Below are 27864 nucleotides of genomic sequence, written 5' to 3'. Positions count from 1 at the left end.
GGCAAAAAATCTTTGCCCCCCCCCCCCCTATAATTCACCACCCCGGGGGTACACATAATTATTGCACCACCCCCAAGTAGTCACTATTCTTTGTTTTAAATTGCAGCCATAGGTTGAATTGTTTGATATGTTAATGTACAAATATCGAAAGATATTTAAAATCATATCAAATTAATTAGGATTGCAAATTATTGTACTTCGTTATAAGTCCTATACCAATCATATTAATAACATTCCGGGCGTGTCATAAGCACTAAATATGAACGAACCTGAACAGTCAAACTAATACACAATGTTCATATTTTGAAATCAAGTCATCTTTGTAACAAAATGCTTCACTATATATGCTTTGAAATACTTCACAGAATGAGTCGTTCTTAAGCTTTTTTATTGAATTTCGCAATGAATTCCATAAAATTGGTCATTCACAAGCACTTCCTGACTTTTGAATTTACAATGTAACATATTCATCATGTACTTTTTTACATGTCAATAAATTTACTGCATTATTAGAAGTGATTTGTCTTCATGAGTTAAGTATGCCTAAAACCCGTGATGAAAGTAAGAGTTTGAAAGTGAACAATCATCATTGATCACTTGTACATTGATCACTTGTACAATATTTAAATGTACCCGGGTGAAGAATTCTCAAATGGTCTGCCAAAAACCCCGTTGGGCTAGGCCCAAACATCCCCCTTTTGAAAAAACCTCCCCCTATTGACATGCTAAAATCTTTGCCAAACCCCCCCCCCACACACACACACATCTTGTAATGCGAGCGCATGCAGCAAAAACACCTTTTTGGGGCGTAATATAGGTCAAATCATATGCCCGATCATATGCGCCAAAAATCGTTTGCTAGGGAATTGAGCGATATTGTGTATATACATGGTTGTATATTAAATGTACATGTATTTCCACTAGCTTTCAATTTTGAGACGTTTGCAAAATTTATTGTAAGTTTGCAAAATTGAAGTTTGCAAAAAAAATTATTCAATTTTGTTTGTCCCTTATGGTACACCATACTCTTTGCTTCTCATGTCGTCTGCTAACATTTCTTACTTCAACGGGCTGACATCCCAGTGTGGCACAGAGGTCACCACGCAATGCGCATTATGTACATGTACACAAACACAAAATGTATGATGGTATAAAGCTAGCAACGAAGCTAGCAGAAAAGAAAATCTTCTTATCTTGATAGCGTAGTTTTTTCCATGTTTTGACGATTCATATTCTGTGGTGAGTAGATGACACGAATATTTTATATATTTGATGATTTATGTTTGTATACATGATTGCATGTGTAAACCTTTTTCACTGACTAGCTTTCAGTCCCGGCTTCAGTCTGAGACGTCCTAGAATGAAGTACATGTACCGATACGATATATCAAATATATATAAAATATATACATTGTGTTGTGGGTTGCCTCTTATTTTCAGAAGTTCTTTTTCTCATTAGTTTTGGGCAATAAAAAAATTCAAGTATTTCACATTATTTTGCACTTCGTTACTGGTTTGTAAAACTAGATACAATTGTGTTTCAATTTTTATACGAATTGAGTAAAAAAGAATTTAAATAATAATTCAAAAGTCACATGTAAACAACATTTCTAGCAGGGATGCCGAATTTACAAATGGTTTTAAATGTGAATTGAATCATCGGATATTGTGTGCATGGCCTTGGCATATTCCATGTACTCGGTTTGTGTTGTATGCAGCCTGTGTATTTTCCCAACTCAGGTCAACAGCATAATTGATCAGGTTTAATGAATATGTTTAACCTATTCTATGGTTCTGCGGTGTATCAACGGAACTATACCTACGATAAGATTGATAAAGGTTCTTTTTCAGATCCAATAAAATGATACTACTCACTCAGAAATATTTCAATTCCTATCAGGAATCTTGTTCACTCTGGTACTGGTGTTTCTAGATGTTTTTAGCTATTGTTTAAGGCGGTTTTGAATAAACAGTTATTACAATGAAAGCCCTTTTTAATATGTTTCATTAGGCCAAGTAAAAATAAAAACATGTTTCTCGTCCGGGTTTTTAAAAATTAGGAGAATGAGTGCCTTTTTATTTTCTATTTTTTATTGGAAAACGACGCTAAATACCTGTATTTGGCACCATATTTCGGGTATTTGACATACAGATTGATATATGAGAAAAAGGAGGAGGCCCTTTTTATTTTATTGTTTTGAGAGGTAGACCCAATAGTGATCACAAAACTCTTCTTAAATCATGTATTATGCATTTACAAAGCCGTAAAATAAGTTTCAACTTCTGAAACATCTTTTTCAACAAGTTATAACTGAAAGTTTACAAAATGAAAAGAAATTTGAAAAATCTTCAAAAAATGAGGAGGGCGCGGACGAGAAACATGTTTTTTTTTTACTCGGCCTTATAATAGGTCTGTCACGGGTTATGAGCTCTTTTATCTAACAATTGTTTTCAACGTCTATAAACACCTTGAACGTCTATAAACACCAAAAAAGTAGCCCCATTGAATGAAACATGATGGACGCACATATTTTTAAAAGAACCACATTTTAGAGCGGGAATGTAAGTTACACATCTAAAGTTGTGAAAGGCTCGGGCTCAAGCCAATTGCTCAAGACATGCTCGCTCATAGCTTATATAACTGGCCTGTACGGGGAAAAGAGAAAGAAACATATTAAATTGAAGAAAAAGAGCAAGGAAAAGAAAGGATATTCTGAAAAAAAACCCCCAAAAACCGTAATTGTACTCAAATTTAAGATCTTTTGGGTTCGGAATTTTGTTCTCATTGCCATGATTACCATGGTTACAATAATTTAAGCGTTGGTGTTACTAGCTGTTACTGTTACTGTTGCTGTTTTGATTTACCACAGTCCGTTTATGTTATCCGCAGGGGTGCAAATTGTGATTTCTTCCTCAGGAGCAAGGTTTTAGGCTCAAAATTTCCTCAATAATACCATGCATAAAATAGCTTTATTCTGCACTTCAAAAGATGAGAATTTTAACATAGCGTGTATTTTTAGAGCGACTCTATGTTAAGTTTTCGAGCTTCCGAAAAAGGTATGAGGGAAAATATAGGTTCTTCTTTTTAAATTTCCCAAAAATTTTCCAGTTTGTCTTCTTATCAGTGGCATTAGTATTGATTCCTTCATGACTTTTGTTCCCATAAAATCCTCATGGCTGCCTCTATATTTATTTCCTCAGATATGATTGCCGCCTCTCAGTAAATTTCCTCAGATATGTGCCCTGTTTCCACCTGCCTTCATCCAACTTCTTTTTTCCTGTTAAATTACATTAAATTTCCTCATATCCCATTTCCATATTCTAACACTAACACCTTCCTCTTTTTTTCTCTAATTTCTTGAACAATAATGTGAATTCCTCTAAGTTTTGCACAACCAGTGTCTGTAAACATTTCCTCTCTTCCATTCAGTAGCTTCACTGCCTCACAGCCCTACCCTATTATTCTGTACCTCACTCCTCTTCTTTTTATTTCCTCTCCCCACCCCCTTCTTCTCATCTCCCCTTTTCTTTTCTTCTCTCTCCCTCCTTTTTTTCACCCAGGCTTCAGCCTGGTGATATTACATTCAGTTTAGACCTTGTCCTTTGAACCCAAATTGGCTACATTGAAACGAAGTAGCCAAATGCATTTGCTTCGTCCTCATTAAAATTATTTTACAGGATAATGCAGAGTATCTAATGGATCTGCAGGCTACTAAAAAACTAACCTCACTCCCCATGACAAAATTCATAAAACTATATTCAGTAGTGCTTGACTTTACCCAGGGAATGGATGGAATATTAACCTCATTCAAGTCCCCATGACAATTATTCGTACAGCTGTTCTGTAGCCTATGAAGTTATTTTTTGACATTATAGGGATGATGTTGCAATATGAAAGTTGACCGGTGAATGGCCATGGCCACTAATTCATGAACTTGGCTAGCTGGCTGGCTGGTCTGAGGTCACACTTCTTAAACATCTATGATTTGAATTGCATTGTTGTTCTCATCACAGACTGAATTAGAAGGAACCATTAAACTACTACTATTAAAGTCTGCTATTATAATCGGACACTAAATTAATTGTAAAAAATCCTCCTGCTCCCATCATGCAAGTTAGACTGTTTGATATAGGCCTACTTTTATCAAAATAATTAAGCATTGATTAAGCATTTGCCAGTGAAACATTCTCACTCACAAAAATCACAGATACTCAACATGAGAATCTGTGCAATGTTTGACAGAGAAGGTCACTAAATCTGGCCATCTCAAGTTCATAATTAGTTTTGATTGATCTTCATGTACCAAATCATTTACTTTAAATTGATATCCTAGCTGTGACCTCTGAGCCAAATGTTCTATAGCATAGTAACACCACATGCATTCATATACATTTATATACAAACATATTGGCATAATGGGGATTGATGTTCTCTGACTGCAGTCAGAGGGCTACATGTAGTACCAGTATGGCCAGTAGTAGCATACAGGTAGTTCATATACTTATTCAGCAATCATAGCTCAGTTGTGGAGTACTAGTTCTTTGGTTGAATCACCACCTTCTAAGTTCTTGACTGATCAGAAGACCTGTGTTTTATATAGGCTTACTGCATACACTGCCTACATCTTTGCAACTATGTGGAGCCAAGGTGGGGCAGTCCGGGGGGGGGGTTGTGCAGTCATGTGACCTCCGTACGGCCTGGGTACTCCCTTTTAAAGGGATTTTTATTCTCTTTTTCTTTTTTCTTGATTTCTTCCCATGGCATTATTTCCTCAATTTTGACTCTCATTTCCTAGGAGCGGTGCTCCCCGCTCCCACACAATTTGCATCCCTGGTTATCCGTCCTACACTTGATTTGATTGATATGGTCGTGCGCAAAATCTTGTTAGCTCCAATTTGATACCAACTTTGCTACCAAACACTCTAAATTGACAACGATTGATACCAGTATATGAAATTTGGTGCATTTTCAAAGGTTGTGATATCAATCTCTGTGTATTTAGAGTGTTTGGTAGCAAATTTGGTACCACATTGGAGCTAACGAGTGCGGACTTTCTTTATGTGAGTAGTTTATATTCCATTACATAGTACCTAAAACAGGTATACTTATAATCTCAGATACCGGTAGTATACAAAGATGATTCCTTATTTTGAAATACAGGTTATTTTTTAAACTGAGAGTTGTGTGACAAAATGCTTTTCACCATTGCTTTGTGTCAGGTATAAAATATTTCAAAAATCTTCAATATGGCAGATTCAGGACCACCACCAGCTTACCCTGGCGTGGCTGCACCTCCCGCACCTGCACCGTATGATGTAAGTGTATTTCTGTTACTACTTGATCCCGAGGGTCCTGATCTTGATTTGCATTGGGTGGGGACTGGGGATGTGCGGCTGGGAATCTAAAACGTAACCCCAAACAGTGGCGTACCGTGGCCGCCCCAACCCCGGGGGGCTGAAGAAGAAACAATTTTCCCGCCCCTTCTTTAACAGCCCGAAAAGGTTGACCCAATTTTTTTCACGGGCGTTTGAAAAAGTGAAGAGCAAAAAAAACTTTTTTATTTGCTAATTCATTTTGCCGCCCCATTCGTTTTTGCCGCCCCTGTTTTTGCCGCCCCTTCTTCTTCCACCGCCCCTTCGTTTTTGCCGCCCCTTCTTTGCCCCGGGGCTGGCGCCCCCAAAGCCCCCCCCCCCAAAAAAAAATACGCGCATGCCAAAAGTATACTAAATTCGACGATAAACCGACAAAGAGACCCGAAAATATACTAAATATCCTGGAATTTCGTTCAAAATGTATAGCTAGATTTACTTTAAGGGGGTACTACACCCCTCGATAAATTTTTGCCTATTTTTGCATTTTTCTCAAAAACTAATAAGACAGTGATAACAAAAGTTATGTATATTATAGGGGCAAGGAATCCAATTACTACACTGGAATTTCAGTATAACCTAAGACAAGCGGTTCGTTATTTATGATAAGAAATAAGGTACCGCTAGGATGTACCTCATTTTTTATCATATACTGAACCGCTTGTGTTGAGTCACTGAAATTTCAGTGTAGTAATTGGATTCCTTGCCCCAATAATATACATAACTTTTGTTACCAGTGTGTTATTATTTTTGAGAAAATGCAAAATAGTCACAATTTACCACAAGGGTGTAGTACCCCCTTAAGGACTGTTAAATGTCAAAATGCCAATTTTTAATAATTTGTCATAAAATTTGTATTATATCGCGAATTTCAACATATTTAAATTACTTGATATCAGAAGGATATTCCTCGTTTTCAGTTTACAATTTGGTGTGTCTGACATGCTCCCTTGTCCCACAAATAGAGTGTGCAGAGGTGGGTGACCGAACCCTTAAACATTCATCATCTTATTCATTTGGATTTAATTGTATGATACAAAGAGAACCCGAAATGAGATGTGCTGAAAGCAAAAGGCCTGATAAGGTTGCCTCTATTATACAAAACTTAGAATACGAAACACTATAAAAATAAATACATGCAGCGAAACAAAGCGACACACATGTAACACATGGAAAGCAAGTTGTGACTTACACCAGGCCTGACTTACACTTTATTCCTTGACTAAGGTATAGCCAAAAGAAGATCATGTAGAATTGAAATCTTTAATCAAATGCCGAAATGTGAATAGGTCACAAACTATTTAACGAAATATTATACCAACACGCCCAGCTAGGTTTGTGGTCTATGACCACCATTTGCCACTAGTTTCTATTGATTTTTCTCCTTATTTAGTCATTTTGTTTGACTATTTCAAATCACTCAATTTAGTAATCACCATCATATTAATATCATCACCATATTTATCCTACTTAATTTTTTCAGAAAGATTTTGTCATCGTCCGTTTCCGGTTTCCAAATAGTGGATTTTCAGGTGGTTTGTCAACAGCTAAATTTTTTGCCGAAGATCATGTAAGATTTACATAAAATGGGAAAATGAACAGTTATGCCTATATCATATACTAGGCAATCGCAAGGAGCGTAATTTCCGTCTCTTATTGGAATAGTGATTGCCGATATCTGATCAACACGGCCAAAAAAATGTTTGCTTGCCATCCACAGACCGACCCAAAATTGGCCAAAATCAGGGTCGGCCCTTAAAAAAATAGTTTTTAATTTATAATTTTAATGTTTTTTTTTATTACCTTTTGTGTCTAAATTTCATTTCAAAGCTAAATTTGGGCAACAATATTTTTCATAAGAAAGTCATTACTGTAAACTCATAACATTTATAACTATCCATTCATGCATCAACGTTTCCAAAAACTTGGCATCTGATGCCTGTAAGTCGTTCGAATTGAATCAATTTCTATGGTGTACAGGGTGTCCCTGAAAAAACTGTATCGTCGGAAACTTAATTGTTAGGGTATTTTAACGCTACAAATAAACATAATTAAATAACAGGTGTGGTTGAGAAATAAATCAGCTATCACCGACCCACCCCAAAATTCCCGCTGGAGGGCAAGCAAAAAAAGTTAAGCCGCTAGCATGCCCTTTTCATTTCATTTTGTTTAGCATTAAATCGCAACCAGTTGACTTACGGCAACTTTGACGCCACGTCGTATCCACGACTTAGCGCCGGGCTGGTAGCAATAATAGCGATTTCTGTAATCGCGCGCTACTATTGCTCTCTAGACGTTATAAGGGACCGTTCATAAATACTTTGGTGGGGGGACTGGGCAAAGTGTGTGGGGACACAAAAAGTTTTGAGTTGCACAAAGGGGGGGGCCAAAAAGTTTTGGTTACTAAAGGAGGGGGGGCAAAAAGTTTTAAACAAGAAAATACCAAAATAACAAGAGCATACAAAATTTTTGCGCGCTACGCGAGCATATGTACCAATAAAGCCCTTTTTTACCCCGATTATGAATTTTGGATTACCGGTATCCCATTAAAGCCTTTTTGGAATCTCAAAGACTTTACATGTATTCTACAGTCGTTATAAGAAAAGGTATAGGCCTATGTATACCGCGCCGGGTCAAAATGATGCAACCAGTATTTTTTTTGTCCTTGCCCCGAAATTTATATTTTTCCCCCATATCAAGAAAGCTGGCTACGCCCCTGATAAACAAGTCTTAAGTATTAATATTAAAAATCTTGAGCATGTGCCCAGATGTCGCTCTCAATTTCCAGTGGCATAGTGACGGGGGGCAGGTGGGAGCATGTGCCCTGGGCGCCACTCTTATCTTAGGGGACGCCAAATTGACCAATTCAGCATCGATTCTGCGCCCCTCTAAACGATGAAAGTGAAAATTTTCGCGCGCTTCGCGCGCATTTCAGGACACAGTCATTTGAAAGATCAATTTAAGACTGATATTCAACTTCAGTATAACCAAAATTAATGAGTGGTAGGCCCTATTTGTGCTCTGGGCGCAATAATTATTTCGAGAATCGGGAGCGACACCTATCCGTAGCCCTGGGTGCCACAAGCCCTAGCTACGCCACTGTCAACTTCTCTTTTTTGTGTTACTTTTATTTATTTAATTATTGGTTATAAGAATGAAACATAATTTTCAAAACATTAGAATGCATAAATTGAAATTAAACTTCATACAAGTCACAGAATGTGAGAAACACCTTCAACTTTAATGTTTTTAGGAAACAGGCCTATTATAAATAAATGTATGAACAAACATGTAGGCCTATAATTGTGACTGAGTGTGCACAAATGGAGTAGCCCCCCTCCCCAGACTGTTTTGTAACCTCTTGGAAAAGGGGGGGGTCAAAAAAAGTTTTGTATGTCTAAAGAGCGGGGTCAAAAAAGTTTTATGTTCTCTGGAGGGGGGTCAAAAAAGTTTTGACTCCAAAAATTCCAAATGCCCAGTCCCCCCCACCAAAGTATTTATGAACGGTCCCTAATATAAACTAATGTCCTCTAAGCTTTTCCCAAAACGAAATGTTTAGTCGGTTATAGGTGTTTAACAAGCCTTTCAAAAATGCTTAGGATATAAAGAAAACATATTCTAGAATTATTCTTAACCTTGGCTGTATTAGTTACAGAACCAAATAATCGCTTATTTTAAACATATTTTCTACAGAAGTATTTTCCATAATTCTCAATAATAGTCAGTATTCGATTCATTTACTATTACGGGAAATTTTCAGTTTTCGGATTGGTCGAACCCGAAGAACAAGTTATATTTTAGTAGATTTTTGTTGAAGCATGGAGTTGCATGATATTTAGCCATGATCTCAGGCTCGCTTGATGGAATGACGGGCCGCGGGCGTTATGCGTTTATACGCCCGGACATGCAGGGACATCTAAACGTCCATATTTCTGTAGTAAGTGCCACACTGAATACTAATTACACATTTCAATGCCTAATGTGTATTACGTTTATCTAGGATATAATGAAATAACAACAAACTCAAAAATTTTTGAAACTGTATTTTATTTACTTTGTACCAGATTTTAGATGACATCGGACCAGTCCTAAATAAAATGTTTCCACGAGGGAATGTAAGATTCAATCGAAATGAACACATGCTTCGATGTGAATTAGGATACGACAAAGTGGAATACTGGCAAATTCAGATCTTTAAGATGATCTCCGCAAGAGGATTTCATATGAAAACTTCTCATGCTTCTGCTACTTCCGCTGAAAAAGTGATTGCCTCAACATATACATTTGCACGATAGCATGCAAACAAAGTATCATATAGATGTTCGATGTGGAGAGACCAGGGGCGTTATACCAGAAACACTAAGCGCTGAAAAGGTGATTGCCGCAACATATGAATTTGCGCGATAACATACAAAATATCATAGATGTTTAGATGTGGAGCGACCATGAGTGTTATACCCAGTGGCGTAGATTTCTGTTTGATATTGGAAGTTGGTGTAAATTTCTAAAACAAAGTAAATGGTGTGGTGTGTCTGTCGCTCACGGAATAGTTTCGTGGAACAAAATTATGCGAACCTTTACCATGAAAAGCTAAAGTGGTTAAATATGACGTTAACATGAACTGGAACAAATGCGAAAATTTGCAATTTTTTAAGTTAAAAATGTGAAATATGGGGAAATATGACGTTGATGATTATGTCCAAACCACACGCATGTCCGTAAGTTGTTCGGACTTGGGGGGGGGTTGTATCGATGATTGCATGGCATGGAATACATGATTGCGTCGACAATTTGGGGGAGGGGATTTCCCCATCAACGTTATACCGGATACTAGCGCTGAAAATGTGAATGCCGCAACATTACGTTAGTCCCATAAATTCCCGTAATTGTGCAAATTATGTTAAATTTGCTATATTTGGCAGAGATAGAGTATTTACAGCGCTGATCATTATAGGCTATATGGAGGCATTTCAACAGCACCCTTATTTGGTGGAATAAGGTCGTTGAACTTTTACACAGGGGTCAAGTTCAAAATTGCTCAAACTTGGTTCAAAACACACTCAATGTATTCCTCTAGTGATAAAGATTCATAAAAAAGTATAGTGTGACCTATCTACGATGTATGGTTATGGAGATATGAGGGGAAAAGTAACATTCTGACGTCATAGATCTAATTTTGGCACCACAGGGAGCAAAATTGAAAAATGCTCCGATTTTGTTAAAAACGGTCCTATATATTATTATTGGATTGCCCATGATAAATCAGAAAAGTAATAGTTTGCGCTATTGTATAATGTTTTACCTCAGTATCACATCAAAATCGACAATACCCATCGAGTTGCATTGACTCAATTCGTATTGAATCATTTTGACCTTGACAAATTGTTGTGTTACCTGGATAAGAAAGCACCCAAGATAGTTGAAACTATTCTTTTTCTAATTTCTGGCAAAATTGGACCTATGACGTCACACTGGTACTCTTTTGCCCATAACTCCATAACCGTACATCATAGAAAGGTCAAAGTATACTTTTTCTGAATCCTTATTACCAGAGGATTACAATGGATTTTGAACAGGTCTGAGTTATTTTGAACTTGACCCTATGTGCAAAGTTCAATTACCTTTTTCTACTAGAATGAGGGTATTGTTAAAATGCCTCCATAGCGTAGATTAATTAGCACTCATAAGTACATAATTTAGCCGTCTAGTGTAAGATTTTTGATTTTGACAATCCTGAACTTCGCCCGTGAGATTTTTTGGGGTCAACTTGGTAGCCTTTCAAAATGATATAATTCGCTAATGAAAGATATTTCCAAACGTGTATCCATCGACTTCCATTACGATTATGCATACCAATAGAGGGTGGTCAGTAACGTTCTGAGTGAATGAGTACCGCCTGAACACGTAGCTTCTTTTAATACTTTCAGTGTTGATGATATGCTTTCGATTCTGGTGTTGTGTACTAGCACTTGATTTTTGAAACAAATTCAATTGTCAACAATTATGTTAAAATCACCTGTTATAACAGTACCTGAACAAGTTGTTCTGTACGGCTGCGTTACCCGTCGTGGGGGTGCCCGAGTCGAGAAATGTATGCCGAAATACAGGGTGATTCAAAATTCAGTATACAGTTTGAATAATATCCCAGCAAACACAAAACGTGGTCGACATCATTCGCAAAAGGTTATAAAAGGTTGTCAGAAAACGTTTAAATGTCGGGTTATATAAAGGGTACATTAATGGTATAAAACGTTTTTATAACATTAAATAACATTTTTGATAATCTACTGCTCAGCAAACAAAATGTTTTGCAGAAAACGTTTAAATGTCGGGTTATATAAAGGGTATAAAAACGTTTTAATAACATTCCAAAAACATTCTTGAAAACTTGACACAAAACATTCTAAACAGAATGTTATTTTGGGGTTGAAAAAACATTTTGCGAATAATGTTTGGACAAAATATTTTCAATAACGTTTTAAAAACGTTTTCATGACCTTTATATCACCCGACATTTAAATGTTATTTAAAGGTTTTGAAAAAAACATTTTAAGAACATTTCTGTGTTTGCTGGATACAAATATTTTAACATAATGTTATTTAAGTATTGACACAATATTTGGCAAAATGTTTGCAAAAATAGTTTACAATAACATTTTTGAAAACATTTAAAAATATTGTTACAGTGTGTTTTCATACAAAACGTTTTAAAACGTTATCATGACCTTTATATAACCCGACATTTTAATGTTATTAAAACGTTTTTACCTAAACCAAAAGCCAAAATATAACTTATTTAAAACGTTTTTATAACGTTTTTGTGTTTGCTGGGATACCACTAGATTGAAAAGTTTGAGGTATTTGGTCAAAATAAATGAGTTGATAGCTGAATCAACATCTTGTCTTCCCACAACTGTAAACTCACTGGCGTGTGCCCATTACAACAACTTACATCAAGAGCAATACAATAAAAAACATCATTTAAGACATGGGTTATATGATTGCACATTACATCAAAAGCATCAAGGAAATATACATAATAACAATAGAGAAAATGACAAAACACAATAGATTAAGGTATCTGGGGGCCAAAGCTGGAGCAACGTCAGGTCTAACCCATCATATCCAAGAACCAGAACACAAGCACAGGGACAGAACTGAATGGAAAAAGAACATCCCTGAGCCCAAGACATGCTACCAGCAGGCAAACACCGGGGTCACCCATGATGCAGTCATGTCTACAGTAGAATTCATCTCGACCTTTGCAGGACTTAAACCCCATTAAAAGCTATTAAACCAAGATAACACTCATTGAAGCAGCTCAACTGATTAAATCAGATCTTCTCTGGTTGTGCACAAGTGTCTGTTTTCAATGTGCGACATCGCAATAAAGCTGGTATTATAGCTTCAGTTGGGTAACCGATTATAAAGGAAACGAAAGGAAACAATGGTATGTGTACCTTTGTTCACGAAATGAGACAAAGACCTGCTTTTTGTTAACCAGCATTCTTCAAAATGAGCAACATAATGATTGTTGACTTAACACGGTTTGGAACTAATTTCTTCATATTTTTGGTGTTATCTGTCGTTTACATATCCTTCCTAAAACACAAAAGTGCGACCCTCTCCAAACATCTAAATTAGCTAAAAATTTAGGACATGTAACAAAACTATATTTTCTAGAACCTATTTAGAATAGTCAAATCTCCATTCAATTAACACGGGGAGTTGGCTAGCTATGCCTTGCCCTCACTCATATTTTACAAAAGTGCGACTATTTCTGAACATCTAACCTAGCTGTAATTTTAGGTTGGAGAATAGCTAAAATATTGGCTGGTTATTTTTCACACAGTGATGTTAACTAGGCAAGTGCCCATTCTTCCAACGTACATAATTTGTAGAGGTCACGCGTCAATGGTGAGAGCACTGTGTATTGTGTATAGGAAAACGGACAGTAACTGCAGTATGCAGGTCCACATATTCGGGCATGTTTCATTCGGGCATTAAACTACCTAAAACTTTCCGATGATACAGCTCATACAGTTCTTTCAAGGACACATTGTACTATAAAAAGTGTTTATATTGGAAGTGCTCTGAATAAAATAGAGCTATGGAAAACGTTGAACGTGTATTATATGCCTTTCCCCAATATATTTAACGTGCTGTAATTGTGTTTTCATTGGTGTCCAGCTTAAACCCTTTCCTAACATTCCTCCTCCCATCCACACCAATATGTTGGGTGCCACTAGAGGCGCCCGTGAGCAAAATAGTAGGATTCAACATTGATCAGAGGTAATGCGGACCTGATTTACAGTATTAAAAGTATTCCAAAACTTTGACGAGCATTTTTGATGGGAGGCAGATGTGTTTTCAAATGTGACAAGATAACAGCGAGCGGGCCCCGGACAGTGTCATCGCCCCGATATCTTCATGACAGAAATCGCCATGATGGTAGGTCCAATCGACTTGTTCTTTAACAGCCACACATGGACATTTTATTCCGATCGGTTTAATAGTTTTGAGACACATAATGGGCCGAAGGACATCCGCGCCGCCTAAGGCTATTGACAATAGCCTGATGACTGACCTCTGTAGATGTCAGTTAGCCTGCTACGTCATCTGCATTGAACTGTCTCCACCAGTGGTCTATACATTGCACTTGTGACATTATATGTTTTGTTGCCCCGATTGTTAACGAATGAGAGCAGCTGTCATTTTTTTTGTTCTGCACATATAAAATCTAAATTTTGGTCAGTTTTTGATTTCAAAATGCATGGTTGTTTGTCAATTCGCAAGCTAACTACTATCATGTTCTTTCAACACATATAATCAAGTGCAAGCCTTACGAAAGCAAAAAATACGGGAGATATTCATCATTTTCTACCCCGGTATTTAAAGATTTATCGTCTGAATATCAAATTTACCATAATAATGTCAGGTCTCTTTTCCTCCACACTGAGAGCAACCTTCTTAATTTATCTAGCTTTAATTCCAAATATATTTATTTATTTATTTATTTATTTATTTATTTATTTATTTATTTATTTATTTATTTATTTATTTATTTATTTATTTATTTATTTATTTATTTATTTATTTATTTATTTATTTATTTATTTATTTATTTATTTATTTATTTATTTATTTATTTATTTATTTATTTATTTAACATGTTTACCCAGGGTAACCTGATTTAGCTGAAGCTGAACACGGGCTGGTCTAACACGGGCCCTGCAAAATACATAAAAAGATTATAGAACATTAGGAGGGTAGCCTTTTTTGTGACGTAACTTCCGTCGTTTATCGGAAAAGCGATTGACCGCTATGTAGCAACTATGATATGTGACCCGGCAGCACAAACGAGCCGTAAATTCCCTAAATTGTATTCTGTGTTACGGTGTAAAATGTGTACGAAGGTCGTATTCATCGATAACTTAAGCTGGCCCGACTTCCGTCTTATTTTGATTGTCAAAAACTAATCAATAATCCTATTGTTGAAGTGGATAATAAGCTTCTACCTTAGATGGCCGGCTATAGAACTTTTAATAGCTCTGGTCTTTGTTTGCTTTTGCTAAATCCTGTTCAAGTGGTGGGTTACCAGGCATTGTATTTTGTATAGGTATGCATAACCAACAATTAACAATGAGAGAACTTTCTTAAACCTCGTTGACTTGGGGATGATTTGAAATGACCGCCAATTATGACTGTTTGATATATATTGCCAGCAATGTGGAAAAAGAGACACATGTAAAAACGTAAAAGCTATAATTTTGTTGAAGGAGCAAAGTTTAACAAACCATAACCCCGCTTCTGGATATCGTTTGAAGTCAAATGATATACCATTTTTAAGTTTATGATGTTTATTTTTAAACACGAAATAAAACAAAATTGACCGGGGAGGAATTTACGGGTCATTCGCCGTGGACGGTCACATATGCTTGAAAGTGCTACCCGAATCTGCTGCACATCCCCGTTCTAACCTTAAAATTTTCCACCTTTGGTCTAACTCTGAATTGACCGGGTTATCACCATCATATTAATATCATCACCATATTTATCATACTTAATTTTTTCAGAAAGATTTTGTCATCGTCCGTTTCCGGTTTCCAAATAGTGGATTTACAGGTGGTTTGTCAACAGCTAAATTTTTTTCCGAAGATCATGTAAGATTTACATAAAATGGGGAAATGAACAGTTATGCCCATATCACATAGGCCTACTAGACAATCGCAAGGAGCGTAGCGTTCTTTTGTGACGATGCCGATATCTGATTGATAAGTTGCTAGCATGCCCTTTTCATTTCATTTTGTTTGGCATTAAATCGCAACCAGTTGACTTAAAGGCAACTATGACGCCACGTCGTATCCACGACTTTATTTCTTTAAGGTAACCCAAGCGAGATCAGGTTGATTTTCGGTAATATTTAACCCAAGGCTTTTATATTTGGTCAGCATACTACCCTACTCTCTAAATGTAAAAGAGTGAAAAACCACTCTGAATTTCAGAGTGAATTTAAGTTAGCTCTAAAAGAGTGGGTTTTAGCTCTAAAAGAGTGAAAACAGTACACATAATTTCACTCGCGATTTCGAGTGAGCCTCACTCGCTCAAAAGTGGCGCAAAATCTCACTCTTTCTTGGAGTGAACTGTAAGCCAATCAGAAGCGCCGAAAATCGGCCGATGTTTGTTGAACTTGTGTAACAAAATGGCGAACAGTGTGTGAATGAATGGCGAAAAGAAAGCGGATTTGATGAAGAAATAGACTAGACAGCATACTCAAAGGTGATTACATTTATGTGTAGGTCATAACTCGTAGCAAGTATACACTTGGTCTGGAGACAACGGCGGCAGTAAGCTTAAGTTATATGTGAGCAGTTTGTTACCGGCCCAGTGCCGGTTTACATGTACGCATATGTAAGCTTATGTAGGTTACGTCGCATCACGCTTCTCCAGACTGTGACCGTAAACATGGAATTTGCCAAGTGTTATGTCCTACACCTGAGTGTACTCACCATTGAACAATTTGACTATTAGCTTCACTAAATCCATAGTTTTTCATCATTCATCCCACACTGAAGTTCGACACATTGTGTATGTGCTTAAGCTTTAGACCAGTTCAATATTCCTAGACCGGGCCCTACCCTAACCTGGGGCCTAGCCTCACAACAATTTAAAGCACATAGTAGCTGTTATGAACTGCTGTGATATTCTTGTATATAAAATAGGCCTAAATGAATGAATAAATAAATAAATGCTCTTTTCTGATTCACTCTTTTCCGGAGTGAATTTTTTCACTCTTTCTTGAGAGTGAGCTTCACTCTAAAAGAGTTGTCACTCAGATGGCTCTTTGAAAGAGTGAGATTTCACTCTTTTTGAGTGATTTTTCACTCTTTCACATTTAGAGAGTAGGTAATCGACTTCCAAAAACCATGCCAAATTGGTCCGCACATGTTGGGTGCTATGGAAACGGCGGCCATTTTGGATTTTATATGATATAACGTGTTTCATTAATTTTCATTGATAAAACCTTAAATATCGCAGGGTAAAAACAATATAATACATAAGAAATACAATACATTTTTTGCATAGGCAAAAACGAAGAGGATCACATTTTGCGTCACTTAATTATCTTTGAACGCCCACAGATTTAGAACCAAACGTCCGATTTGAATCAAATCAGAAGCAAATTAAAGCTGAAATTGCAAATTATTTTATAAAAGAATAATCTAAAAATGCTCATTTTACCCATTTATACTAATTCTTCTTGCCCTGGGTTACCTTAATCGCGCGCTACGATTGCTGGTGTGATAAGGGCTCTAGACGCTATGAACTAATGTTCTTATAAGCTTTTCCCAAAAATATTTTAGTCGTATACAGGTACTAGGTGTCTTAACAAGTCTTTCAAAATCAAATCAAAAGCTTAGGATATAAATAAAATCATATTCTAGAATTATTCTTTAACTTGGCTGTATTAATTACAGAACCAAATAATCAGATATTTCAAACATAATTTCTACAAAAGTATTATATTATCCATAATTCACAATAATGGTCAGTATTCAATTCAATTCTATTACGGGAAATGGTCAGTTTTCGGGTTGGTCGGATCCGTAGAACAGGTTATATTTTTTCGTTGCCGATATTACAGGGACATTAGATGCATGGAGCTGCATGATATTTAGACACGATCTCGCTTGATGGAATAACGTGCGTTAAGCGTTTATACGCCCGGAAATCTAAACGTCCATATTTCTGTAGTCAAAGTGCCATGCACATTAACACTGAATACTTTTCAATGTCTTTGGAATGACGATAGTAAATTGTATTACGTTTATCTAGGATATAATCAAATTACAGCTAACTTAAAACTTAAAGGAGTTGTGCATTTCTTCCATTTTGAAATTGTATTTTGTTTACTTTGTACCAGATTTTAGATAACATCGGACCAGTCCTAAATAAAATGTTTCCAGGAGGGAATGTAAGATTCAATCGAAATGAACACATGCTTCGATGTGAATTAGGATACGACAAAGTGGAATACTGGCAAATTCAGATCTTTAAGATGATCTCCGCAAGAGGATTTCATATGAAAACTTCTCATGCTTCTGCTACTTCCGCTGAAAAAGTGATTGCCTCAACATATACATTTGCACGATAGCATGCAAACAAAATACTACATGTATATAGATGTTTAGATGTGGAGAGACCAGGAGCGTTATCATGGTTATTCCGGATACTAGCGCTGAAAAGTGTTTGCTGCAACACTATACATTTGCACGATATCATGCAAACAAAATATCATAGATGTTTGGATGTGAAGCGACCATGAGTGTTATACCCAGTGGCGTGGATATCTGTTTGATATTGGAAGTTGGTGTAAATTTCTAAAACACAGTGAAATGCGTGGTGTGTCTGTCGCTCACGGAATAGTTTCGTTGAACAAAATTAATGCGAAGCTTTACCATGAAAAGCTAAAGTGGTTAAATATGACGATAACATGAACTGGAACAAATGCGAAAATTGCAATTTTTAGCTAAAATGTGAAATATGACGTTAATGATTATGTAAGTCCAAACCACATGCATATCCGCAAATTGTTTGGAAGGGGGTGGGGGTGATTGTATCGATGATTGCATGGAAAACTTGATTGCAATATCGCCATTTTTACTTCGTAATTGTGGATTAACATGTTTGTAATCACGAAATCTTCACAAACAGTTCTAAATATGTTACGTGTTGTCAAAGCAATTATGTTATTCTAAAACCGTTCAACAACGAACTCTACTCTACTGAAAGTATGTTGTTTTCAATATTTATAATCAGGCCCGTACGCAGGGGGGGCTGCCTTCTGCTCAAAATTGGGAAAAGTCCCAAAATTTCATAATAATATTTGCGATACTAGCGAGCAAAAATATCAGGGTTTTTCCGCTTTGTTGGACAACAAAATTTCCAAATTTTGGGAAGAAAGTCCTCTTTTCACAATATCGCCCCCTTGGAAAAAAGTACACTTTTTCAAAATCAGCACCCCTCCCCAAATGAAATCCTGCGTACGGGCCTGTTTGTAATTGATAATCGTCTGTTTTGATCTGGCTTCCAACCTTTCGCCAGCCTCGTTGGATTGGCTCGTTGGATTCGTCTATTGTTATACAAGGCTCATTCAGTCATTTAGTTAGGCACTGCGCCGATCGAATTCGGTGTTGAATAGAGTGAAATTGTGAGCTACACCTTTTCACTTTAAAATAAAATTTCTCGGCCAAATAAAAGCAATAATTTTCATTCTTTCAGTAAATATCAAAAAAATGTTTGATATTATATTTTTTATTTCAAATCCCGGTGATAAACTAAGTTGAGAAATTTAGCCGTCTAGTGTAAGAATTTTGATTTTGACAATCTTGAACTTCGCTCGTGAGCTTTTTTGGGGGGTTAACGTTTTTAGCCTTTCATTTGCTAATGAAAGATATTTTCGAACTTCCTAAAGCACATCATACGGGGCTGAGGCTATATATTATAGTTTTGTCAGAATCAGGGTTTGATTGCACCATTTTTCAGTTCCGTTTTTCAATTTGTTCAAAACCAACGCGTGAATATATCCATGGATGATTTTGCATGCCACAATAGAAATAACGATTACTTCTACTGGTTGTATTCGAAATAAAGTACTGAGTCGCAAGTGAAAAATTGTGAAATAAAAACGGATATTCTGACAAAACAATACTATATAGACCCATATGATGTTTCTTTGGCGAACTATATTAGTTTGAAACGTTAAAAATTTAACACCATAAAAAGCTTACGGGTGAGGTTCAGGTCTGTAGAAATCAAAAAAGACACAATTGCATGCCTAATTTTAACTCCAGGTTTGTTTAAGTACTGCCAAGCGCAGCACTATGGTTTTATCTGACTTTGCTGAAAAAAATTACTACTATTGTTTTTATTTGACCGAGAAAATGAATTTCTAAGCAAAAAGGTGTATCACAGAATATCATTGTGTCAATTTCAACGTGTATTGATCGACGTCCAGCACGATTATGCATAAAAATAGAGTGTGGTCAGTAAAATGACTACTGTCTGAACACGCAGCTTCTTTTTATACTTTCAGTGTTGATGCTATGTTTTCGATTCTAGTGTTGTGTGCTAGCACTTGATTTTAGAAACATATTCAATTGGCAACAATTGTGCAAATGTACGTTAAAATCACCCGTTGTAAAAGTATCTGAACAAGATGTTCTGTAGGGCCGCGTTACCCGTCGTGGGGGTGGCCGAGTCGAGAAATTTATGCCGATATACATGGTGTATCAAAATTCAGTAAATTTGGTCAAAACTCACAGGCGTGTGACCATTTTGTGGCCAGTCAGTGGCTATTTTTGTGAGCCGTGTAAAAATGCAGTTGCGCGAAGTCAATTAAAATCACAGTTTCACCACTTTTTTTTACAGTAATTGACATAACACCTTAAGATCTCATGACCTTACACCTCTGGATTTCTTCTTGTGGGGCTATCTGAAATCGAAGGTTTTCACAAGTCCTCCTGCAAACCTTGGTGAACTCCAGAGACACATAATTGCAGAAGTTAACATCCCCATGCAGGACGTCTCTCTTAAGACTTGGTGTGAATACCATGTTGAGGAGAGCTGATATCTGCATGGATTACTGTAAAGAAAGTGGTTAATCATGTTGCTTTGATTTTAATTGACTTCGCGCAGCTGCATTTTTACTCGGCTCGCAAAAACAGCCACTGATGCTTTATTAAGGGTCACACGTCAGTGGTTTTACAGTTATGGGAGGACAAGATGTTGATTCAGCTGTAAACTATAGCATTTTGACCAAATACCTCGTACTTTTTAATTTAGTGGTATTTTTCAAACTGTATGCTTTATTTTGATACATCGAAATCGGTCATTTTACCAGTATCTGTTCAATGCTGGGGTGGGAGGTCCCCTGGGAGTCAAAGAAAATTGTGCCAAAATGTATATCAAGATCACCCATTTTAACAGAGGAAACCGTAGGTGAAGGTGGCAAGCACAAGACTGGTATTTAACCACATTTGGGCATTTGGAGGCAAAGTGAATGTCCGAGGGGATGTTACAATTGGTAAAATCCCAAGTGAAATCCGAGGGGATGTTACAATTGGTAAAATCCCAAGTGAAATCCGAGGGGATGTTACAGTTTGTAAAATCCCAAGTGAAATCCGAGGGGATGTTACAGTTTGTAAAATCCCAAGTGAAATCCGAGGGGATGTTACAATTGGTAAAATCCCAAGTGAAATCCGAGGGGATGTTACAATTGGTAAAATCCCAAGTGAAATCCGAGGGGATGTTACAGTTTGTAAAATCCCGGGGTAAAATCGCAACTCATTTCAAATCCATTCCACCTTTATGGAACATCTCTTGCCTCATGCTATAGTTCTTAGTACAACAGATCAGTAATTGATATTTGAATCCGTGGAACGGATTGAAAATTAGGTATTTCCTTACAATTCTTATATTTCAAGAACGAAATGATCCATGTTCAACATAATGAAAGCTGTTTTATTGTGCACATGCATAAAGTATTCGGGCATGTTTCATTCGGGCATTAAACTACCTAAAACTTTCCGATGATACAGCTCATACAGTTCTTTCATGGACACCTTGTACTATAAAAAGTGTTTATATTGGAAGTACTCTGAATAAAATAGAGCGTTGAACCTGTATTATATGCCTTTCCCCAATATATTTAACGTGCTGTAATTGTGTTTTCATAGATGTCCAGCTTAAACCCTTTGCTAACATCCCAACCCTCCTTCCATCCACACCAATAAATGTTGGGTGCCACTATTAGAGGCGCCCGTGAGCAAAATAATAGGATTCAACATTGATGGCTAGAATACTTTGATCGGAGGTAATTTAGGACAGTATTAAAAGTATTCCAACACTTTTGACGAGCATTTGTGGTGGGAGGCAGATGTGTTTTCAAATGTGACAAGATATTACACAGCGAGCAGGCTCCGGAGCGGGCAGTCGAGTCATGCTCTGTGTTTACTACTTCAGCGTGGATTGTGAAACGAAAGTAGCTGAACCGTCACTCTACATGCTCTAGAAACAATGGTAGTGCAAATTAACGAGTAATACGCCGCCGCAGTGCCGGTGCAACCGGTCCCTGTGTAAGTGTTCGAGCTGTCGTCGGAGACATCCCCGGAGACATCAAACTAACGAAAGCTCGACCACTCACTCAGGCACCAATTGTGACCCGCTGCAATGTGATAAACCGACCGAGTTCCCGTAGAACTAGAAATACTACAACATACCGCAAATCGGTATATGCACTTAACCTCGTTCGTCCACTTTTAGGTGCGCCTATCCAGCCATGAAGATGTGATTAGTCTGCTGGGAGAAAAGCCAAGAATAATCGCAATAGCTCGGTGATTAGGAAACCAGATGCAGAATAACAGGTTCATTTTAGAGTGTTTTTCCTCAGATTTTTTTTATTTTAAAACACGAGTCCCGATTTGAGAAAAATTGATCAAAAACTGTCAAATCACCGCTTTTTTAAAGTAAAAAGTTCAAACATGGGTCCCGATTTGAGTAATAAAATTGGTCAGAAGTCAGCCCGTTTAAGATAACAAATCCCTAATGGGTAGGGGTTTCAGATTTCCAGCGGCACACCCCTGTCAAAATGTAATTCGAGTACCCCCAAACGCACCCAGCCCCCACCCGCACCAGGTTACTGGCGTGACAACAGCACCTCCCGTACCTACACCGTATGATGTATATATTTCTCTTATACTTGATCCTTTGGATTGGGTGGGGATGAGCGGCTGGGAATCGGAACATAACTCCGAAAGTAAATTCGTTCAAAAATATAATTAATGTAGTTCATAGATTGGCCAAAATTAGCTCCAAACCTTTGGTGATAAATTTGAAAAAAAAGCACCTCTTCTCTAATGTTAATATCTGAAGCTATCATACCAGGAAATCGCAAGCTAGAGGGTAGCGTTTTTTTTGACGTAACTTCCGTCGCTTATTGGAAAAGCGATCTTACTAGCGTCAACTCGCAAAACAGTTCAACTTGAAGGCAACTTTGTTGCTACGTTGCTATTCACAGCTGGACGCTGGTAGCGATTGTGAAAATGCTGAACATGCTGAAGGGTTTGATTACTATCGATTTTTAAATCACACGCTTCAACTGCTACATGTGGTATGATATGCTTGAAGATGCTACACACGAATTTGCCGCACATCCCCGTACTAACCTTTCCACTAAAGAATCCCCTGAATCAGTTGACTTTGAAGCTGTTCCATATCAGGGCATTTTGCTGTTGTGTCAGTTGGACAACTGCTTGGTTACTGACATGTGTTTAGAGTAGAGTATTGAAGTAATCCTGTGTGTAATTTTGGTTCATTTTGATGGACAGGATTTTAAAAGATATGACCTTGAAATTGTAAGTTTCTTTTTTTGGCTTAGTGTATGTGCCTATGCACAAGTACTTTACAACGAAAGATTTTCTATTTTCTATTGATTTTTTGTTCCTTACTATTTTGTTTGCCTATTTCAAATACACAATTTTCCACCGTTGGTCTAACTTTGAATTGACCGAATTATCATCACCATTTTCATCATACGTATTTTTTTTTCAGAAAGATTTTGTCATCATTCGTTTCCGGTTTCCGAATAGTGGATTTACAGGCGGTTTGTCAACAGCTAAATTTTTTGCCGAAGATCATGTAAGTCTTGTAAGATTTACATAAAATGAGAAAATGAACAGTTATGCCCATATCATATACTAGGCAATCGCAAGGAGCGTAGCGTTCTTTTGTAACGTAACTTCCAAATCCGATCCTGACTCCACATCGCAGCGCGATGCGATGCTGCGATGATATAAAAAACTCTCATCGCGCGGAGGAAATTTCGGTCCGCGATGGAGTTGGAAAATGTTATAATATAAATAATACACAGACCTAAATGAAGAAACAAAGCGCTATGGAATAGGAAAAAATCCAGGGGGGACGTTAGGTGAATAGGTGAGTTTTCAGGTTCTTTTTGAAGGTTTGGAAATTGGGAGAGTCACGAATGTGGGAAGGCAAGCCATTCCAGGGCAATGATGGAAAATGCTCTGTCACCAGCCAACTTGTGGGATCTCGGAATGGAAAGGCAAGTGGCACCAGTAGAGAGCAGTGAGTACCCAGACCGACGGGTGTGCAGGATGTAGGACCGGTATTCAGGTGTAGATGAAGCAAGAACCTTATAAACATGGACGAGAGTGCGGAACTGGACACGTTTAGCAACTGGAAGTCAGTGCAGACTATGAAGCAAAGGAGAAGTATGAGTATATTTTGGTTCTCTGAAAATGAGTCTGGCGCACTTTTTCTTTAGAAGCTGCAGGCGGGTGAGGTTTTTCTGGGAGATGCCATTAGCATGATTAGGAGGAGCAAGGAGGAGCAGTAATCAATCTTGGGCAGAACAAGAGTCCTAACCGCATTGGTTTACGCATCAAAACTGAGGAACCGCCTAATCCTCCAAATATTGCCAATCTGCCAGTTAAAAGTTTTGGACAAATGCGCAACATAACTGGACATCTTCATGCCCGGGTCTTCATGTCATGGTCAAAAGTGACCCCTAAATTCTTTATGGATGAAGATACAGAGATCTCCAACCCATCCAAATAAAGGGTGAGAAGTTTGAGATTAATGTAGTGATAATCAGAAGAGGCAGCAAAAAACTATATTGAGCTTATGCTTGTTACTCAGTGGTGAGCCAAGCTTGTAGCTCATGAATGCAGTTGGAAAGTTTGAACAAGGCACAAGCTGCATCACCCTGGATGGCAGGATTAAAGGTGGTAATCAGCTGGACATCATCATCATAGAGGTGATATTGGAAGCCGTGTTCCCGAAGGCATGAGTGTAATAGGTGAACAATATCGGGCCAATGAACGATTATTGGGGGACACCATAAGGCAGATGAACCTTATCAGAATAGCATCCCTTCACAAAGACCTGACTACTGCGATTTTCAAGATATGACTGGAACACTCTATAGGCATCACCAATGATGCCAAATTCTTGGCTCAACCGCTGCAATAGAATACGGTGATCCACCGTATCACATGCGGCAGCCAAGTCAAGTAGCACCACAAAGACAGCCCTATCGCGCTGCGATATCGCAGCCGTGCATGCGTGTGATTGGCTGGAATTACCTTAAAAGGAGATGCAGACCCCTCATGCTTTTCAAACATCGCAATATCGCGTGATGAGCGATGCAGCGATGTTTGAAAAGCATCACAGCATCGCATCGCAATGCGAAGTGGAGTTATTGGAAAAGCGATTGCTATTTTCTACAAATTTATTATTAAAATTAAATTTTCAGTTTTTGTAGAACAGGTTATATTTTTTCGTTGCCGATAAGGGACAGTAGATTGTTGTTGATGCTTGAAGTTGCATGATATATAGTAATGATCGCGTTCGATGGAATGACGTTGAATGTGTGTTGTACGTTTATGTGCCCGTAGCTGCATGGATATCTAAACGTCCATATTTCTGAGTCAAAAGTTCCATGCACAACACGCATTAAGTTGAACTCGAAATTATACTAATTTTTATCACAATTAAAGTATTTAATAAATTGTCATAAAAAAGTTTATATAATTAGTGTCAGCAAAAGTAAAGTAAACGTATATTATTGAATCCAACATATGGGCATAATTATAATGAGGGCTCACTTACTGAACAATTCTGATTTTGGAATCTACCAGTTTATTGATCGCGAAAGCCCGAGTAGAAAATATCACTTGGGAAGCTAACAAACAGATTGAGTATGGTGACTGAAAAGATCAGATGTGAATTTTATCAATTGTACACAAGTTAATACAAATCAGAGTTAAATGCATTAATGTAATAATAGCCAGAGTAATGGGACTACGGAGAAGTCGATGCACAGTGCCATTGAATACTTGGTAAACATTTCAATGTCTTTGCAATGACGATAGTAATGTGTATTTCGTTTATCTAAGATATAATCAAATTACAGCTAACTTAAAATTGTTTTTAAAAAATCTTCCATTTTAATTATTTAATTATATTTTGTTTACTTGTTCCAGATTTTAAATGAAATCGGACCAGTCCTAAATAAAATGTTTCCAAGAGGGAATGTAAAAGTGAATCGAAATGAACACATGCTTCGATGTGAATTAGGATACAACACAGTGGAATACTGGCAAATTCAAATCTTTAAGATGCTTTCCTCAGGAGGATTTCATATGAAAACTTCTCATGCGTCTGGTACTGCCGCTGAAAAGGTGATTGCCTCAACATATACATTTGCACGATAACATTTAATGTTTAGATGTTGAACGACCAGGTGCATTATACCAGTTATTAGCGATGAAAAAGTGATTGCCGCAATATATACATTTGAACGATAAGGCGGCGAAAAACCATGTTTTACTGGCCCGACCAAGAATTTACAAGAATTGGCAAACAAATTTTCCTGTACAAATGAATACCGAACCAAATTCCCAAAAAATCAGGAATAGAATATTTTTTTGTGTGTTCCCCAAATTGCAAAATATTTACAGAATTTGGTGATTTTGGGGGTAATTTGAAAAAAATTGGTCCGATCGACCCACCCTACTTGAAAGGTCCGTCCGCCCGTAGAACAGGGTGGTATTTTTGTCGCCTAACATGCAAAAAAAATAATCATATAGATGTTTAGATGTGGAGAGACCAGGAGCGTTGTACCAGATACTAGCACTGAAAAGGTGATTGCCGCAACATTATACATTTGCACGATAGCATGCAAACAAAATATCATATAGATGCTCGATGTGGAGAGACCAGGGGCGTTATACCAGATTGTGACGAAAATCACTATTTTATTCATGAAGATCAGCTGTTACATTTCGATGCCGTTTATTTCTTCACATTCACCTCAGTTAGGTGCTCTCGGAGTCCAGATGTAGATTAGACCGAAAAGGACATACGATACTGGGATACAGACATCACCTAAGATCATTAATGCTATCCAATAGGAAACTTCTTGGTATTAACTTTTCTAACCAATCACAAGTTTCCAAGTATAGGTTTAGATTTTAACTTCAGACCAATCACAAGACTGGTTTGATTCAGATCACCAACAAAGTGTGTGGTGTCCCTTGAGATGACCTGAATCTTGGAAAGAGGACGTCAAACGTCTAATAGTTCTTGTATATAAAAGACAACAGTTTTAGGGTGAAGGAGGAACATTGTACCAAAATGTGTCTGCCGAGTCCACTTTGGAGACATTTTTATTGTGCGTAATGAACAAGACACACCACGCCCACACAACTACAAAGGCACAGAACAATGAAGCAAATAGGAAAATGGTATAAGCGTATAGCTAAGCATACATGTACTGCATGAATATGGATTCAAAATATGTGCCAACTAGAAGAATTCAATCAAAATTGCAGCTTTTGACATCAAATTCATGGCTGTCAAGTTATTACATGTACATTCCTAAACATCATTACATGTATAATATCTATCTGACTGCACATTCACAAGTATTTGTTCAGTCATGGTGTGTGGAGCCTCGGTAATGCAATGAGAAGCCTAACATAGGAACATTCATGAAATATGCATGTGATGAAAGTAGGGGAAATAATTAATATTATATCCTTCATTCATAGATTCTTGTTCATTGATTGGTTAAAAGTGTGTCACGTGATCAAAAATAAACACACTATTCTGTGAGGAAGTGCAAAAAAGTACTATTTACGTCCGTAAATATTACCTTCAAGCCGTAAATAGTACTTCTGGATATTTGCTATTTACGGATAGCAGCATACCCACGTCGCAGTCCATAAAGCATAACAATAACATTGAACGTCGACATTGACTATGAGAGTATTTTGTCACTGCCGAGAAACGACAACACAAAAATGGCGAAATATAAATCAAGCTGGAGTGGGCTGCTACTGCCGAAGAAGATTCACGATTTCAGCTGTTTAATTTGAATTGTTACCAGTTCTAGCGCAGGAATATGTT

At 37.4% G+C, this 27864-nt stretch overlaps 1 protein-coding gene across 3 annotated transcripts; it reads left to right on the top strand.

The window, feature by feature from the left end:
- The first annotated feature begins 8 nt into the window (after positions 1–8).
- On the top strand, positions 9–26273 carry LOC140151422 (uncharacterized). 3 transcript variants are annotated; one of them, XM_072173759.1, is made up of 4 exons: positions 9–1239; positions 5221–5316; positions 23482–23568; positions 25938–26273. In XM_072173759.1, the coding sequence occupies exons 2-4, from the start codon at positions 5248–5250 to the stop codon at positions 26166–26168; spliced, it is 387 nt and encodes a 128-aa protein (XP_072029860.1). In that variant the 5' UTR covers positions 9–1239; positions 5221–5247; the 3' UTR covers positions 26169–26273. The 3 variants fall into 3 exon arrangements, with proteins under 3 accessions (XP_072029860.1, XP_072029861.1, XP_072029859.1); XM_072173760.1 differs by lacking the exons at positions 23482–23568; positions 25938–26273 and adding exons at positions 15447–15533; positions 17795–21549; XM_072173758.1 differs by lacking the exons at positions 23482–23568; positions 25938–26273 and adding exons at positions 6854–6940; positions 9435–10101.
- The last annotated feature ends 1591 nt before the right edge of the window (positions 26274–27864 follow it).

This window comes from Amphiura filiformis, chromosome 4 (genome assembly GCF_039555335.1).
Source record: "Amphiura filiformis chromosome 4, Afil_fr2py, whole genome shotgun sequence".
Lineage (NCBI taxonomy): Eukaryota > Metazoa > Echinodermata > Ophiuroidea > Amphilepidida > Amphiuridae > Amphiura > Amphiura filiformis.
This window is presented reverse-complemented; position numbering and strand designations above follow the sequence as displayed.

Bases quoted from the DNA above. Each gene is read 5' to 3' on its own strand.
- LOC140151422 (XM_072173759.1), top strand. From the start codon at position 5,248: ATGGCAGATTCAGGACCACCACCAGCTTACCCTGGCGTGGCTGCACCT. The intron at 5,317-23,481 runs GTAAGTGTATTT...TTTTTTTTTCAG, and splicing joins CCGCACCTGCACCGTATGAT to AAAGATTTTGTCATCATTCG. The intron at 23,569-25,937 runs GTAAGTCTTGTA...TACTTGTTCCAG, and splicing joins AATTTTTTGCCGAAGATCAT to ATTTTAAATGAAATCGGACC.